The sequence below is a fragment of the Nicotiana tabacum genome, chromosome 16, assembly GCF_000715075.1.
Source record: "Nicotiana tabacum cultivar K326 chromosome 16, ASM71507v2, whole genome shotgun sequence".
In the NCBI taxonomy this organism is placed as follows: domain Eukaryota; kingdom Viridiplantae; phylum Streptophyta; class Magnoliopsida; order Solanales; family Solanaceae; genus Nicotiana; species Nicotiana tabacum.
In genome coordinates this window covers 101,513,836-101,530,550 of record NC_134095.1, presented here as the reverse complement: position 1 = coordinate 101,530,550, position 16,715 = coordinate 101,513,836, and the positions used below count along the sequence as shown (strand labels likewise).

Below are 16,715 nucleotides of genomic sequence, written 5' to 3'. Positions count from 1 at the left end.
AATACCATAGTTCCTAAGAAACTGTCTTATCCACAGAAATTGTGCACAACAAGATGTTGCAGCTGCATATTCTGCTTCAACTGTAGATAGGGCCACGGATTTTGCTTCTTTGTTCCCAAGAAACAAGACAATAACCAATGAAGTCAATTTTTCCTAAAGTGCTTTTTCTATCAACATGAAAACCTCCATAGTCAGCATCAACATATCAAACTACGTCAAAGTTGTATCCTTTTGAATACCACAGACATATGTTAGGGGTTCCTTTAAGGTATCTGAGTATTCTTTTGACCGCCTTTAAGTGAGACTCCTTGAAATTTCCCTTCTTCATCTAGATCAAGCTTTGTTGCAATGGCAATAGGAGTATCAATTGACTTTGAAGAATCCATGTTGAATTTTTTCAAGAGTTTTTTCATGTATTTTTGTTGGTGAATCATAGTTCCAGTAGGTGTCTGCTTGATCTGTAGCCCAAGAAAAAATTCAACTTACCCATCATGCTCATTTTAAATTTATTTCCCATCATATCAGCTAATTCTTTGCACAAAGCTTCATTTGTGGCCCCAAAAATAATATCATCTACATACAATTGCACAATTAAAAGATTCTTTCCTTTGTTCTTCAAAAACAGTGTGTTGTCCACTTTTCCCCTTAGAAAGTTATTGGTTAAGAGGAATTTTGAGAGCCTCTCATACCAAGATCTTGGATCCGGTTTCAGTCCATATAAAGGCTTGTCCAATTTGAAAACATGATCAGGGAATTCTTCACTTTCAAAGCCAGAAGGTTGTTTAACAAATATTTCCTCCTTTAAATAGCTATTCAGAAATGCACTCTTTACATCCATCTGATATAGAGTAAATTTCATATGTTCAGCAAAGGCTATCATCATTCTGATGGCTTCCGTTCTAGTTACTAGAGAAAATATTTCATCATAGTCAATTCCTTCTTCCTGATTGTATCTATGAACCACCAGTTTGGCCTTGTTCCTTGTGATATTTTCTTGCTCATCCAGCTTGTTAATGAACACTCATTTGATACCTATAACAGTTCTGTGTTTGGACCTTTTACACTAGATGGCAAACCTTGCACCTGTCAAATTAATTTAGCTCCTCCTACATGGCCATTATCCAGTCTAGATTCTTTAGGGGTTCCTTTATGTTCTTAGGCTCTATATGAGAGAGAAATGTAGTGAGTGCACACTAATTTCTTAGGGATGTTCTTTTTTTTCACTCCTGCATTTGGATCAAAAATGATATTTTCAAAGGGATGAGAGCTTTGGTGTTTTCATGGCCTAACTTGCAGCTTCTCCTGTATGAGTATCTGTTAGTATATTTCCCCCCTTCTTCCTATTCTTCCTTATCACTTTAATAACCCTCCTAATTACTTGATGGTCCTTCAGGCTATTGCTCAGATTCTCCAAGGGAAAGCAGAAGTCATTTCCTCTGTGAGCCCAATATCATAAAATTCTTCCTGTAAATCTTTCTTAGCCATGTTGTTAAATTCATCAAAGATTACATGAACATTTTCTTCCACTTATATAGTTCTTTTATTAATCACTTTGCATGCTTTACTATGTGGTGAATATCCCAAGAATGCTCCTTCATCACTTCTATCATTAAATTTACCTAGAGCTTCTTTGCCATTGTTGTGCACAAAATATTTACAACCAAAAGCTCTTAGGTGAGAGATGTTAGGATTTATTCCTTCACATAACTCATAGGAAGTTTTCTCAAGAATAGGCCTGACCATGCACCTCTTTAACAAGTAACATATAGTATTGACTACCTCATCCCAAAAGCTTTTAGGAAATCCACTAGCAATTAGCCTGGTCCTACCCATATCTTCTAGAGATCTGTTCTTTCTTTTCATAATATCATTTTGCTGTGGAGCTATGGGTATAGAGAAGTTATGTTCAATGCCATGAATACTACATAATTCAAGGAATTTAGAATTTTCAAACTCAGTTCCATGATCTGTTCTTATACTTGGCACAAATCTTCCTAGTTTCTGCTGAATAATTCTAATAAACACACAAAATACATCAAAGGTTTCATCCTTAGATGCTAGAAATAAGGTCCATATGTACCTGGAGAAGTCATCAACTATCACAAATACATACTTCTTTCTTTCCCAGCTCTTTACCCTCATGGGTCCACATAGGCCCACGTGGAGAAGTTCAAGGGGTATGGAAGTACTGATAACTTTCTTAGATTTAAAAGATGTCCTTACATGTTTACCTCTAACACATGCGTCACAAGACTTATCAAATACAAACTCAACTTTTGGTAACACAAGGACCAGGTCCTTTGCTGCCAGCCTATTAAGTTAAGATAGACTGGCATGATCAAGTCTTCTATGCCATAGTAGTGTATCATATTCCACTACACTCAAACATGCATGCTCACTCTGAGAAAAAGACATACTAAATATCTTGTAGTAATGATTATGTCTCTTACATTTCAGAAAAATTTCATTAGTATCCAGCTTAGTGACAGTACATATTGTTGAGTTGAACTTTACTTCATTACCTTTATCACACATTTGAGAGGTACTGAGGAGATTATTCTTGAGTCCAACTATATAGTATATATGCTCTATAGCATGAGAAAGTGATTTACCAACTTTACCAATACATGTTTTTTGTCCCTTTTTCCCATTTTCAAATGACACAATTCCTCCTTGAAAAGCTGTCAGTGGGAGAAAATTCTTCTTTTTACGAGTCATGTGTCTTAAGAAACTGCCATCTAGATACCAGTCTTGATTTCTTCCTCTCACTTTAGCATGCAACAAAAATCATAGGTTAGTTTTGGGAAACTTTTTGTTGGAAAAAGGATGAATCAATTCTCTTTTTGCCCAGAAAGGAAGAGCATTGAATATTTTTTTTCTTATTGACCTTAATACACTTTGTTTGAACAGGGAGAGTCACTATGGATTTTTCTTCTACTGCCACATATTTAAGCAGGCCAAAAGTGTTTTTGAACTGAGCATGAATTAAAGCTGGGAAACTGTCTCTAAAGTGTCCCATTTTTCCATAGTGAGTGCACATCTTATTATCAGAAATTCCTACATACTTAGGATCAAATCTAGGTACAAGTTTCCTATAGACAATTCCTGATTTATTCGTATTGCAATTTTCATTCAGCCAATTTAAAGCATTAGAGGATCTATGTCGCTTGCTTAGCCTAGACAGTTCATACTTTGCCTTTTCAAGGTTGTGTTGTAGTACTTTATTCCTACTGTCAGCAGTATACAGACTATCCTTAAGCTCTTTTAGTTCTTTTTCAAGATTGTTTTGCAAATCACTTATTATTCCCTTTCCATTGGCAGGAGCGTGTTGCTCATTAAGTGAAGTGAGTTCAAGGACTTGGTTCTTAAGTTCCTTAATTTTTCCTTCAAGATTAGTTTTGTTTGATTTAAGATTTCTGAAATCAAGTTTGACACATGAAAGATTGCTTACTAACTGATCATTTCCAGCATTTAACCTATCCATCTCACTCATCATAGTCACCATGATGGTCATTAGCTATTTTTTAAATATAACATGGATGTTTTCATTCAGATTAGAAATACTTACTCTCTCTATTCTAATTTATGTGAACCTATTTGACTGGGCATAAATCTTAAGAAAAAATGAAGTCTTTTGGATTTTGTGGTCTTAAACAAGTCAAAAAGAGGTCCGGAGTATTTGTGTGGTTATAAAAAATTATAATTAAGGGTAAAATTCGAAGTTTAAGCTAAATTATTTCCAAATTTATAAAGGGGTCATTCTTTTTGGAACAGACCAAAAAAGAAATAGGTTCACATAAACTGGAACGGAGGGAGTACCTGATTTGCTTCGTTTTCAGCCTCTTAGTCACTCATGGCCATTATTCCTATCACTTCCTATTATATATTGCTTTCTTCAAATTGCAATCAGTGCTAACTCAATGTCTGTATTTTCATAGTTTTCTTCCAAAGTCCTCTATATGTCATGAGCAGGGATGCGGGAGGACAACTTGTAAAGGACCTTTCTTGGCAGACACCTATAACGAAGATCCTTTGTTTTTGCATTTTTCTGAATTATCTTACGTTCCTTAACATCGTATTCCTCCTCTCCAGTGATGCTCTTGTTTCCGTTGTTATCCATTTTAGTAGGTATGATTGGTCCGTGATTAACAATTATCCATAAATCAAAATCAGTTGCCTGAAGAAACACTTCCATACGCATCTTTCATTCATCATAGTGGTGTCCCTCAAAAGGAGGGGGTCTTCCAAAATGCATTCCTAGCTGTACAGGAGGCTCAGCCTCAATGACCTCGTGTGAGTCAACTACAACATTAAGACTGATGGCCTCATCTTCTTTCTTCTCATCTTTGTCACTTATACTATCTTCATATGCTGCTAGGAAAGCTTGTTTCCTGGCCTCAATGGATCCGTTGCCTAGAATTTTACTTTTGTTTAAGCTTCGCTCCTTCATTTTATCCCCTTTTTCTTTCTCAGCTTTTTCTTGTTCTATTCAATTTTCGACATTGGATAGTTTCTGACCATGTGATCCAGTTGGTTATACATGTAACACCCATTATAGGAGGACTTGTCAATCTGCTTAGGTTTGCCATTACTTTCTCTTTTTGGTGCATTTTTGGAGTTCTTCATGAACCTTTTGAACTTAGCAAATATGGTTAGGTCCATATCATCATTGTCAGACTCGTTTTCTTAAGATGCCTTAAGAACCAGGTTCTTATCTCTCTTTGGTTCCTCCTTGCGTAGTTGCAGCTTTCTTATCTCATGAGTTTTAAGTTTCCACTCAACTCATCTAGTGATATCTTGTCCCACTTTAGTAGGTATGATTGGTCTGTGATTAACAATTATCCATAAATCAAAATCAGTTGCCTGAAGAAACACTTCCATACGCATCTTTCATTCATCATAGTGGTGTCCCTCAAAAGGAGAGGGTCTTCCAAAATGCATTCCTAGCTGTACAGGAGGCTCAGCATCAATGACCTCGTGTGAGTCAATTACAACATAAAGACTAATGGCCTCGTCTTCTTTCTTCTCATCTTTGTCACTTATACTATCTTCATATGCTGCTAGGAAAGCTTGTTTTATGTCCTCAATGAATCCCTTGCCTAGAATTTTACTTTTATTTAAGTCTTGCTTTTTATCCCCTTTTTCTTTCTCACCGTTTTCTTTCTTCTATTCAATTTTCCACATTGGATAGTCTCTGACCATGTGATCCAGTTTGTTATACTTGTAACACTCATTATAGGACGACTTGTCAATCTGCTTAGGTTTGACATTGCTTTCTCTTTTTGGTGCATTTTTGGAGTTCTTCATGAACATTTTGAACTTAGAAAATATGGTTAGGTCCAGATCATCATTGTCAGGCTTGTGTTCTTTAGACGCCTTAAGAACCAGTGTCTTATCTCTCCTTGGTTCCTCCTTGCGTTGTTGCAGCTTTCTCATCTCATGAGTTTTATGTTTCCAATCAACTCATCTAGTGATATCTTGTCCCACTTTAGTAGGTATGATTGGTCTATGATTAACAATTATCCATAAATCAAAATTAGTTGCCTGAAGAAACACTTTCATACGCATCTTTCATTCATCATAGTGGTGTCCCTCAAAAGGAGAGGGTCTTCCAAAATGCATTCCTAGCTGTACAGGAGGCTCAGCCTCAATGACCTCGTGTGAGTCAATTACAACATAAAGACTGATGGCCTCGTCTTCTTTCTTCTCATCTTTGTCACTTATACTATCTTCATATGCTTCTAGGATAGCTTGTTTCATGGCCTCAATGAATCCCTTGCCTAGAATTTTACTTTTGTTTAAGTCTCGCTCCTTCATCTTATCCCCTCTTTCTTTCTCAGCTTTTTCTTTCTTCTATTCAATTTTCCACATTGGATAGTATCAGACCATGTGATCCAGTTTGTTATACTTGTAACACCCATTATAAGAGGATTTGTCAATCTGCTTAGGTTTGCCATTGATTTCTCTTTTTGGTGCATTTTTGGAGTTTTTCATGAACCTTTTGAACTTAGCAAATGTGGTTAGGTCTAGATCATCATTGTCATACTCATTTTCTTTAGATGTCTTAAGAACCAGTGTCTTATCTCTCTTTGGTTCCTCCTTGCGTAGTTGCAGCTTTCTCATCTCATGAGTTTTAAGCTTCCAATCAACTCATCTAGTGATATCTTGTCCAACTCATTTGCTTCCTGAATGGCTATAACTTCTAATTCCCATAAAGCAAGGAGAATCCTTAGAACCTTGCTAATCGATTCTTCAGAGGTAAATACCTTTCCCAACGACTTTAGTTCATTTCTTATGATAGTGAACCTGGTCATCATCTCCTGGATAGGTTCAAATCCCTCATAGATAAAAGCTCATAGTTTCTCATACGCTACTCAATTCTTAATCTCTTGACCTAATTGGTTCCTTCATGAGTAGTTTGAAGTGTGTCCCAGATCTCCGTTGCATTAGAGCAGGCAGATATCCTATTATAATCTTAAGGACCAAGCCTACAAATGAGACTCTTCTTGGCCTTGACATTCTTTTCCATCATCTTGAAGTCTACTGCGACAAATTGAGAAGGGCCTTTGGGAACAATTTTATTTTGCATTTTGTTTGGTGTGAATCCATGTTCCTCGATTAACTATAGTTCATAGTTCATAGTTCTCGGCTGTTAGGAAATCCCTCATTCTTGCCTTTCTATTAAACAAAGGTAGTCTAGTAGTTGACTATCCTTCGTTGATTCTAGGTAGAGCACTCAATTTTTTCTAAGATCTCGCTATGTGTTAATCACGTTTAAGAGAACCTGCTCTGATATCAATTGTTAATTTGAGTATCTTCCTAAATTACTAAAAAACTTGGTTCTTTGTCATTCTCTTTACGCGTAAATAAAATAAGCAGTAAAGTAAGAACAGTATTTTTTACGTGAAAAATTACCCGGCTAAAAGGTGCAAAACTACGACCTGCCACGCAGAATTTTAACTTCAGCTTCACTAGAACAATTGAGCCAAATGTACTGATTACAACACTTATAATCCAATACCCTCACACTTCTCCTACTTCTACTTATTGTATGAATTTACAAGTTACTCTAACTTGCACCCTCTGACAATACACTAACTAACATTGTTTGAATAACATTTTGATTACAACTTATAATAAATTTTCTAATACACATAAACTAAACTGACTCAAGAAAATAACCTTTAGAACACATTTGATGAGAGACTTGAGTGTTGAACTAAAAATATTGTTGTATGTTCTTCAATTGATGTGCAAAAGGATAGACTTCAACAGTCCATAGATAAAGTATTTAACTTCCCAATGCTCCGAGATCTTTGGGAGTCCTACACACAGTCAAACTCTCGTTTTCTTGCAAATTCTGAACTCCTGAGGACTCCACAAATCTTGTGACTCATATCGACCAGATATCCGAGGCAACAATCCTTATTGCATCAAGAGTCCTTCCCAGCAATATCGGACTACTTTAACTTTGTATAAAAGTTACAGCGTCCTGTATGGATCTTCAACAGCTACTTTGAGAACTTGGTTCTTAGCACACGTTTATTGTACACAATTGTTAATCATCAAAACTCAATTCTTAACACAATTTTTTCCTTGCGGAATACCATTGAAACCACTACTTAAATTACCATTAGTTATGGTTATAAAGAGGATGAATTTATGATTTTTACTGTCTAAAAATCCTCTTATGATGCAAGAAATATTTGTGTAATTAACCATAGTCATTATCTCTCGGTGAAAAATTGTATCTTTTTCAACAGCCATAATAGTATATTTATACGTTGTAATTAGCACCTCGGCGGATCCAACACATCAGCAACTTTTCAGCATATTTAGTGTGACAACTCAACCTCTGTATATATGTACATAGAATTTACATTCTCTTTTTCTTTTGAAGTGTCATATAAAAACACTTTCATGTTTTATGTTCCTAGAAAAGAAAAGGAATACCGGTTAACGATAAAAGGAGTACATATTTGATGAGATTAATTTATGACAATATGCAAAATAACATGTAAGATAGTTTCTTCTCTTTTACATATTAATTTCCAATTTGGTTTTTTAGTGCTATTTTTTTTTTAAAAAAAAACAATTGATTTATGAACTTTTTTTAGCGCTTAATCAACAAGATTTCCTTTATCCAGCTATATAATTTACGTTTTTCCATGCCTGTAAAAACATAGAAATTGACAAGGGACGTAAAATTGAACAGAGTTGGGGGTGGGGGGTGGGGGAGGGATAAGGAAGATTTTTATATGGCTTTTCTCATTTACATTGTTCCAATTTTAATTTAGATCAAGTTAATCTCATGTTAAAATGAGATACATAATTTGTCTTTAACCTTCTATGAATTAACTTGAAGATTTTTACAATTAATTGCTTCTCACTAAACGATTAAAAATATACTAATAACTAAATATTCACATGTTGAATATAAAAACAAAGATATATACTACGGAAAAGGTCCAAAAATATCCTTGAACTATTCGAAATAGCTCAAAAATATCCTTCGTTTGTTTTTGGTGCCAAAAATATCCCTGCCATCTATATTCTGGCCCAAAAATGCCCCTAAGCCGTTAGTTTTGCTATTAAAGCTGACATGACAGTCCAACTGGGTTAGAATTGCTTACATGGTCGTCCACCTAAGGAATCCATATGTGAAAATTATTTTTTTCAAAAATTCTATTTATCCAAATTTTTTTAATAAAATATAAAATCAATATTTATTCTGAAAAAAGTAAAAAAATTTGAAAAAAATATTTATTTCGAAATTTTTTAATTAAAATACAAAATCAACACTTATTCCGAAAAAAGTAAAAAATTTACAAAAAAATTATTCTTGATTGGGTTTATGATTTGATTTAAAAACTCCATTGTTCTCTTTTGTGAATTTATGATTAATTTGTGAATTTCGGAGTTATGTCTTTGAATGCTTTTGAATCCAGTAATAGCTAGTTATGTCTTAGAACATTATCCATGTATAATTTCGACCCCATTCTTTAGCTCCAAAAAAAAAAAATTAACACACAACGTTTACAAGAAAAAAATTAAAACTTTATTTGTACAACAACAAAGACACCGATTTCTAAATCCTAAATAAGTTGGGGCCGGTTATATGAATTCTCGATATCTATAATCATAAATTCACAAAAGAGAACAATGAAGTTTTTTAATCAAATCATAAACCCCAATCAAGAATAATTTTTTTGTAAATTTTTTACTTTTTTCGGAATAAGTGTTGATTTTGTATTTTAATTAAAAAATTCTGAAATAATTTTTTTTTTCGAAATTTTTTAACTTTTCCAGAATAAATGTTGATTTTGTATTTTATTAAAAAATTCTGGAAGAATAAAATTTCCGAAAAAATAATTTTCACGTATGGATTGCTTAGGTGGACGACCATGTAAGCAATTCTAACCTAGTCGGACTGTCATGTCAGCTTCAATGACAAAACTAATGTTTTAGGGGTATTTTTGGGCCAAAACATATACGGCGGGGATATTTTTGGCACCAAAAACAAACGGAGAATATTTTTGAGCTATTTCGAATAGTTCAAGGATATTGTTGGACGTTTTCCGTATATACTATAGATATCCTTCTCATTTTTGTAAGAATATTGTTGTGTCAATGTTTGATTAATGCAGCTCATGAGCAGACAATGTATTGATTTGATATTGGTAGGTTAAGCATGTGCTGAATTTTTATTTACGTCAGCTCGCACTGCGACAGAGTGGTGCTTGTGTGGAATAGTCATGTGCTCATTGTGATATTTCTGACCATTTTCTCTAAGACTATTTCTATTTAAACGTGAGAGATGTTGCTTTTTCTTCTTGCCGCAACTAATTATCTTCTCGTCATTTCCACTGAAAAAGCAAGTGTACTTTTGACTTACTAACTAACATGGAACCTGCAGTGTTTTGGCACACCTGCTTAGCAATTTTTATCTCCTTTTCTGGTTTCATGGTGTCATGTCATCTAACAGACCAAGTTTCATTGTCGAGCAATTTCTTGTTTGGAACGGCCTCTTCATCTTACCAGGTTCTTCTCACATTTGTTTTTACCTTTTTGTTTTTACCTTTTTGTTTTTAACCGCTCTTCTTGTTTTCTCTGCAGTATGAAGGAGCTTTCCTCAGTGATGGGAAAGGCCTCAGCAACTGGGACTTTTTTACCCATGAAGCTGGTGAGCTTTCATAATAATGTCAATTTCTTTCTTTCAATGTCTCATGGGTAAATAGAGAAAAGGAACTCATGTAGTTTATTATTTTGGTCTTGTTGCAGGTCATGTTAAGGATGGAAGCAATGGAGATGTTGCTGTTGATCACTACCATCGTTATTTGGTAATGCTCAGCCTTCATGCTCACCCTTCTTTTCTTTTAATTAATGCTTCAAAAACTAATTACTCTATCCGTTTCAATTTAAATGATACAATTTTCTTATTAGTCTGTTTCAAATTGAATGACACATTTTTATATTTAGAAATAATTCAACTTTAACATTTTCTTTTTTACTCGCTTCACTCTTAATTAGAAGCTTTTATAACCATATAAATGTTATGCCCCACAAAACTTTTACTCCTTAAACTTTTAAAACCACATGTTTAAAAAAAATTCTTAATTCAAGCTATATCTAAATTGAAGTAATTTTTGAAAACAGAGAACCCATAGGCCCCTTAGTCAGGGATTACCGGCTTCTTAGTATTTAAGGGCATTTCAAAGGCTAACATTGTCAGATGTTTATCTCGAATTCTTACCCACTTCATAGAATATTTCCTTTCTTTCTTGAATCATATGCTGCTTGTTTTACCTTTTTGTCCTCTTTGTTAGATTCAGAATGCCTTTCCATTTATTTTAATCTTTCTCTTTCCTAAAATTATAATTTACTAAAATATAAACAAGTTTATTCTATACTAGACCCTACTTCACGTGAAATTAGAAATAAATAATGATTTGAGCAGGAATTTATTTGTTTGATTAATACTATCTTTTTCTTTCTCTAAATATTCATTTGGTTCTTTCCTTGTAAGGTAGTGTGTGTTATAGGGCTTCTTTCCTTATAAGACTGATGCTCAATTCGAACTATAAGATTGTTGTTTCAAATACTTTAAGGTCCCATATAAAATTGATCTTCTGGTTGTATGATTGGTAATTTATAATTTTTACATACTAGATTAATTTAAAAGGGAAAATGCTTTAAAGGCAATATAGGCAGATTGGTAATTTATAATTTTCACATACTAGAATAAAGAATTTAAAAGGGAAAATGCTTTAAAAGCAATATAGGCAGAGGCATCAATATATAATTAAGTAGTTTTCTTTAATTTTACCAAGAACGGTAACGTAACTATTGCTTAGTTTAGTAAAATCCTATACATTCATTCTAAATGTAAATACTTCCGATATATCATGTAAAGTTTCTACTATTGCACTGAGAATAATTTTTTGCCTTATTCTTGACTACACGTGTTTAAATCAGATTCACCATATTGGCAGGAGGCAGCTATTACACCCATACCCACTGCGTTTAAGAAATTTATGTTTAAGAACGATGCACTTGGAAAATAGAGAATTGAGAAATAGGTATATATAACTGGGAGAGGTTGGGGGGGGGGGGGGGGGTGAATGTATTTCTGAACATGTACAATTTGTATTTTATCCCCAGTGAAATGCCAGACCAGTTGATATGAATCTAAATTCTAATGTGAGGGACGTTGAGATTAATTAGATGGTTTTTGCTAAATAATTTTTCTCTACTCACTCAAAACGTTTTTATGGTATTATGAAATATTGCTCACGCAACAATAAACTAGATAGGATGTACTTATGATTGAACAATTTGTGACTTTAGGAGATCACAATTAATTTTGTTCATGCATAAGAAAAGGGAACAGCCTAACTGTGCTGGACAGAAGGCATACGTGCATGTTGTCACAAAAGGGAAAAAGTTAGATTTGTTTACGAACGAATGTTAGACTAATGCAGTGTATTAACAATAATAATATAAAAGCGTAAATCATGAGACGGAAGGTTGTGATGTTTGGTATTAAAATGTAAACAGGAGGACATCAAACTCATGGCAGATATGGGTGTGAATAGCTTTCGTTTCTCTATCTCATGGGCAAGAATTCTACCTAGTAAGTTATAACTATCACTGCTCTCTTTCCTTCATTATAAATAAATAAACTCCTAATTGTCATTTACGATGATAATCCTTTTTTTTTGGTCGGTTGTAATTTTATTCAGAGGGCAGATTTGGAAAAGTTAATATGGCCGGAATTGAGTACTACAGTAAGCTCATTGATGCACTCCTACTGAAAGGTCTGTTCTGCTTCTCTGCTAACAGTTTTATGATTTAGATAATCCAAAATGTAGAAAAGAAGTAAAATTTTGAGTTCGTTATTTGCTATGACTTCAGGGATCCAACCGTTTGTCACATTAACACATTATGACATACCACAAGAACTTGAGGACAGATATGGTGGTTGGCTAAATTCACAGATACAGTAAGTATCAAGTGAAACATCTATCCTTGAGATGAACATGCATTTTACATATCTTAATACATTTATAAGAACATGCATTCTATATATAAACATTTCTAACATTTTCTATATCTTAGGAAATATGTATTTTTCAAAAAATACTTTAAAGGGACATACATCTCAACTTACATCTACCTCGCACTCCAAATACTTAAATGACGTCAACCACGTCCAATTAAATCAACCAACATGATTTGTATATCAATACATGTTATAACAATTTCTAACTTACTCCAATTAGGTTCACAATCGGTTACAAGCCATCCACATCCCATTCCATTTGATTACTCCAGTAATTTGTAAGGTCTTCATCTCAAGGTATATATTAACTCAATGAAGTTACTAGAGTCATTAATTAACTCAATGGCCACACTTTATCACTTCAACTACTTCTAACTAGTACTCCTTCTGTCCAGTGAACCTATTTCCTTTTTTGTCCGTTCCAAAAAGAATGATCCCTTTCTAAATTTGGTAACAATTTAGCTTAAAATTACAATTCTACCCTTAATAAGAAGCTTTTATAACCACACAAATATTCTGGGTCCCTTTTTGACTTGTTTAGGACCACAAATTCCAATTTTTTTTGTTTTTTCTTAAACTCCGTACCCAGTCAAACAAGTTCAAATAAATTGGAATAGAGGGAGTAAGTAGTATAAATACATTCACACATCCCAATGAACCCAGAACTCTCTTGTGCACCAGGTACAACGCATGCTCACTTTAATCGCATCATTAAGATTTTAATTAGTCCAAATACTTGTCCATAACTTACGGGACTTTACCATAAGTAGTTTGGCGTCTCTTATACTTGAAGCTAGTTGTAGATTCTATCGAAACCCAAAAAGATGAACAAGTTACAATGGTGTTGGTGGGCTTTGTTTCAGGTATGATTTTAGCTATTTTGCAAACATATGCTTCAAATACTTCGGAGATAGAGTTAAATATTGGATAACGATGAATGAGGCTAGCTTCGTGGCCATTAGTGGCTATAGAGATGGGAGTTACCCTCCAGCTCGATGCTCTGGTATATTTGGGAATTGTAGTGCTGGCGGGGATTCAGAAAGGGAGCCCTTCATTGCAGCTCACAATATGATCCTATCTCATGCAGCTGCTGTCCGCATTTACCGCACCAGATATCAGGTTTTTTCGACGGCTCTTTCCCTTTTCTCCATTATCTCAACATGGCATGATCTTGCATGACTTGTCCAAAAATAGGAGTAATAATTACTCTTCTAGTGTAATGTTGGTAACTCTCAACATGGCATGATCTTGTTCAAATAGTAATTAATCTTCTAGTGCAATGCTACTGTTGGCTTGTCTAAAAAAAAGGAAAGGGAACACTAGGTAAAACAAGATATCATCATCAGTCTCTAACTATTTTTGGTGAAGTAAAATAGGAAAATTGTATATTAGAAGACTAGAAGTGAAAAATTTATCCTTGGAAACTCCCTCCTTTATGCTATCTATCAAATCACCATAATATAGTAATTAATCCCACTTTCTTTCTATTCTTCTTGTTTGGGGTAGTTTACTTTTGATTCCTTCATTTCAATCGAATCTGAAATTGTAAGAAGACCCAAAAAGATATCAGTAATATAGTCTATTTTCTGCTGCTTTTCAGAAATGTCAAGGAGGCATGATTGGCATTACTATGGGTGTCGAATGGTATGAACCGTTTAGCAACTCCTCAGAAGACATAGCTGCAACTCAAAGAGCTCGATCATTCTATACCAATTGGTAAGCCTTCTATATAAGTAGTTTGGTTCTACGATCTGGTATTTATGCATCGGAAAGAGAGTAAACGAATGTTTTTGACTAAGTACCCCCATGCAGGTTTTTAGACCCTATTATATTAGGAAGATATCCTGAAGAAATGGTACAAATTTTGGGATCTAATCTTCCAGAATTTTCAGTGAGTGATTTGAGAATGTTGAGTTATGGCCTAGATTTCATTGGCATCAATCATTATTCAGCTGTTTATATCAAAGATTGCTTATATTCTGCCTGTGAACATGGAAACTCTTGGTCAGAGGGTTCTTATTTAACGACTACACAAAGAGACGGTGTCTACATCGGGGAACCTGTAGGTTTCCTTAAATCACATCAGATTCTCATCTCTAATCTCATTCTGTAAATTATTACTTGCACTTTCTACACTGCTAAAGAATTTATTTTAATGAACCAGGGGGAAGTGGACTGGCAATTTGTGTATCCACAAGGGATTGAAAAAGTTGTGATGTATATAAAGGACAGATTCAACAATACTCCTATGTTTATCACTGAAAATGGTAAGAAAAATATTTCACATTCTTGTCCTTTAGAATGAGATACATTTCATCAACTAATTACTTGAGTGAATGCAATGTGATCTGCCGGGATACATCTACTAACATAACTAGCAATGTTGCAGGCTTTGCTGGGAACAGTTCTTCTATAGAGGATGCCTTGAACGATGTTCATAGAGTGAAATACATGCATAGCTACTTAAATTCATTGGCAAATGCAATCAGGAAAGGTGCAGATGTAAGGGGGTACTTTGCTTGGTCCCTTCTTGATAACTTTGAGTGGCTAGATGGATATACCATAAGATTTGGACTTTACTATGTCAACTACACAAATCTCCAGAGAACTCCAAAACTATCAGCCACTAAGTATCCAGAGCTCATGTGTAACTTTCACATAGAGCTTGAAGCACATACTGCCCAGAAATAGCGTAAGAAGACGGTGCATATGTGGAGGCTTGTTGAAGATTTTTTTATTTAGTTCTCTATTGTTGGAAGGCAATTACTGAGCAATCATAGTATAATTGTTCAGACTAATCCCTTCCTTTATATTGCACAAATTAGGCCCAGGCCTAATCTTTTTATTCACTCGAATAACGTAATAAAGATTTTTTTGGTTTTAAGTAGAAATATTCCGTTGAAAGTTGAATTTTGTCCATTAGTTCCCCTTTCTTCTGTTAGGTCAACTTAATGTTCCAGAATTCTACCAAATGGGTGTAAACACCTGCTGTTTTCAAAGTAAATTCTTCCATGAAAGCTCGTGATTAATACTTAAGCAGATGGGATGGAAAAGTCATATACATGAAATATAGACCATAATAACAAACTCGGGGGCACGACTCCCTCCATGGTTTACCTACTACCTCAGAAAGTTGTTGCTACAATATCAGCCAAAAAATACCGTAGAAATAGATTATAAGAACATAAATTATCAAAATAATTAGCATTGATGGGAAGCATGATAGCAAAGCATATTTACATTAAACAGCTACTAAACATAAAGCCCAAGCAAGTTAGGGTCACTTATATAAATTCGCATTATCCATATCGCTCATTTTAACCTCATATTAATAAATCATATTTTCATTCTTCAAAATAAAAATGGATAGCTCGTGCTAAGCCCAAGATTCAGTATGTATTACTATTAGTCTATAGATCATAAAGCATGAGCCTAAAATATCAATGACCCGCTCTTCCAGTAAATTAAAATCCACCATTATAGGGGGATGTTCCGAACCCTAAAACCTTTGCTCTATACCTATCTCCTGACCCACCCCATCACTCTTAAATCCTGGCCGCTGGTCTTAGATGATTAACAGCCCATAACAGCCTTACCATCTTTAATTACCCGCCCCAAACCTAATTCCCAATTGTCTCTCTAAACGGCCACCCCAGAAAACTCTCAACTCTCCCTCTCACTTCTGAAGAACCCTAGCCGCCTCTCCCTCCCACTCCCTCTCCGAATCCCATTGATAATGGGATTCACCCATTATTTGCTTACCATATCTATATTTCCCAGCTACTGGTTCACGCGTTTGTGGTATTATCTAGGTACTTGCCCGATTTTGGCAATTACTGCCTCCTAGATCGGACTGGATCGACCATAATCTTTGAGATTTGGACGGTATTTCATCCATATAAATGAACAGGGGCCTGATTCCTCACACCAGTTGGACGATTTCAAACGTTGAACCCTAACTAGGGTTTGGAATTCGATTTCTTTCCTTTGCATGTTACTCTACTAATTACATGCATATTTTTCTTTTCCTTGTATACTCGTCTGATTCAACACTATATAAATATTTCCCTAATCCCTTAAAAAACATTAATCACTTTTAGTCTCTCACTCTCACTTATTCTATACTATTTTGAAACCTGAGCTCTTGGGCGGT

The 16,715-nt window shown here is 34.7% G+C and overlaps 1 protein-coding gene across 1 annotated transcript; it reads left to right on the top strand.

Moving 5' to 3' along the window:
* The first annotated feature begins 9,819 nt into the window (after nt 1-9,819).
* LOC107762201 (beta-glucosidase 18-like) lies at nt 9,820-15,472 on the top strand. The gene is made up of 11 exons (XM_075233169.1): nt 9,820-10,041; nt 10,117-10,183; nt 10,282-10,340; nt 12,058-12,133; nt 12,243-12,317; nt 12,415-12,502; nt 13,426-13,681; nt 14,163-14,278; nt 14,375-14,624; nt 14,727-14,829; nt 14,952-15,472. The coding sequence occupies exons 1-11, from the start codon at nt 9,904-9,906 to the stop codon at nt 15,251-15,253; spliced, it is 1,530 nt and encodes a 509-aa protein (XP_075089270.1). The 5' UTR covers nt 9,820-9,903; the 3' UTR covers nt 15,254-15,472.
* Nucleotides 15,473-16,715: the final 1,243 nt, after the last annotated feature.

What these genes read in the sequence shown, in the direction of transcription:
- LOC107762201 (XM_075233169.1), top strand. Translation starts at nt 9,904, where the DNA reads ATGGAACCTGCAGTGTTTTGGCACACCTGCTTAGCAATTTTTATCTCC. An exon ending in TTTACCGCACCAGATATCAG is followed by an intron (nt 13,682 to 14,162) that starts GTTTTTTCGACG and finishes GCTGCTTTTCAG; the next exon opens with AAATGTCAAGGAGGCATGAT. An exon ending in CGATCATTCTATACCAATTG is followed by an intron (nt 14,279 to 14,374) that starts GTAAGCCTTCTA and finishes ACCCCCATGCAG; the next exon opens with GTTTTTAGACCCTATTATAT.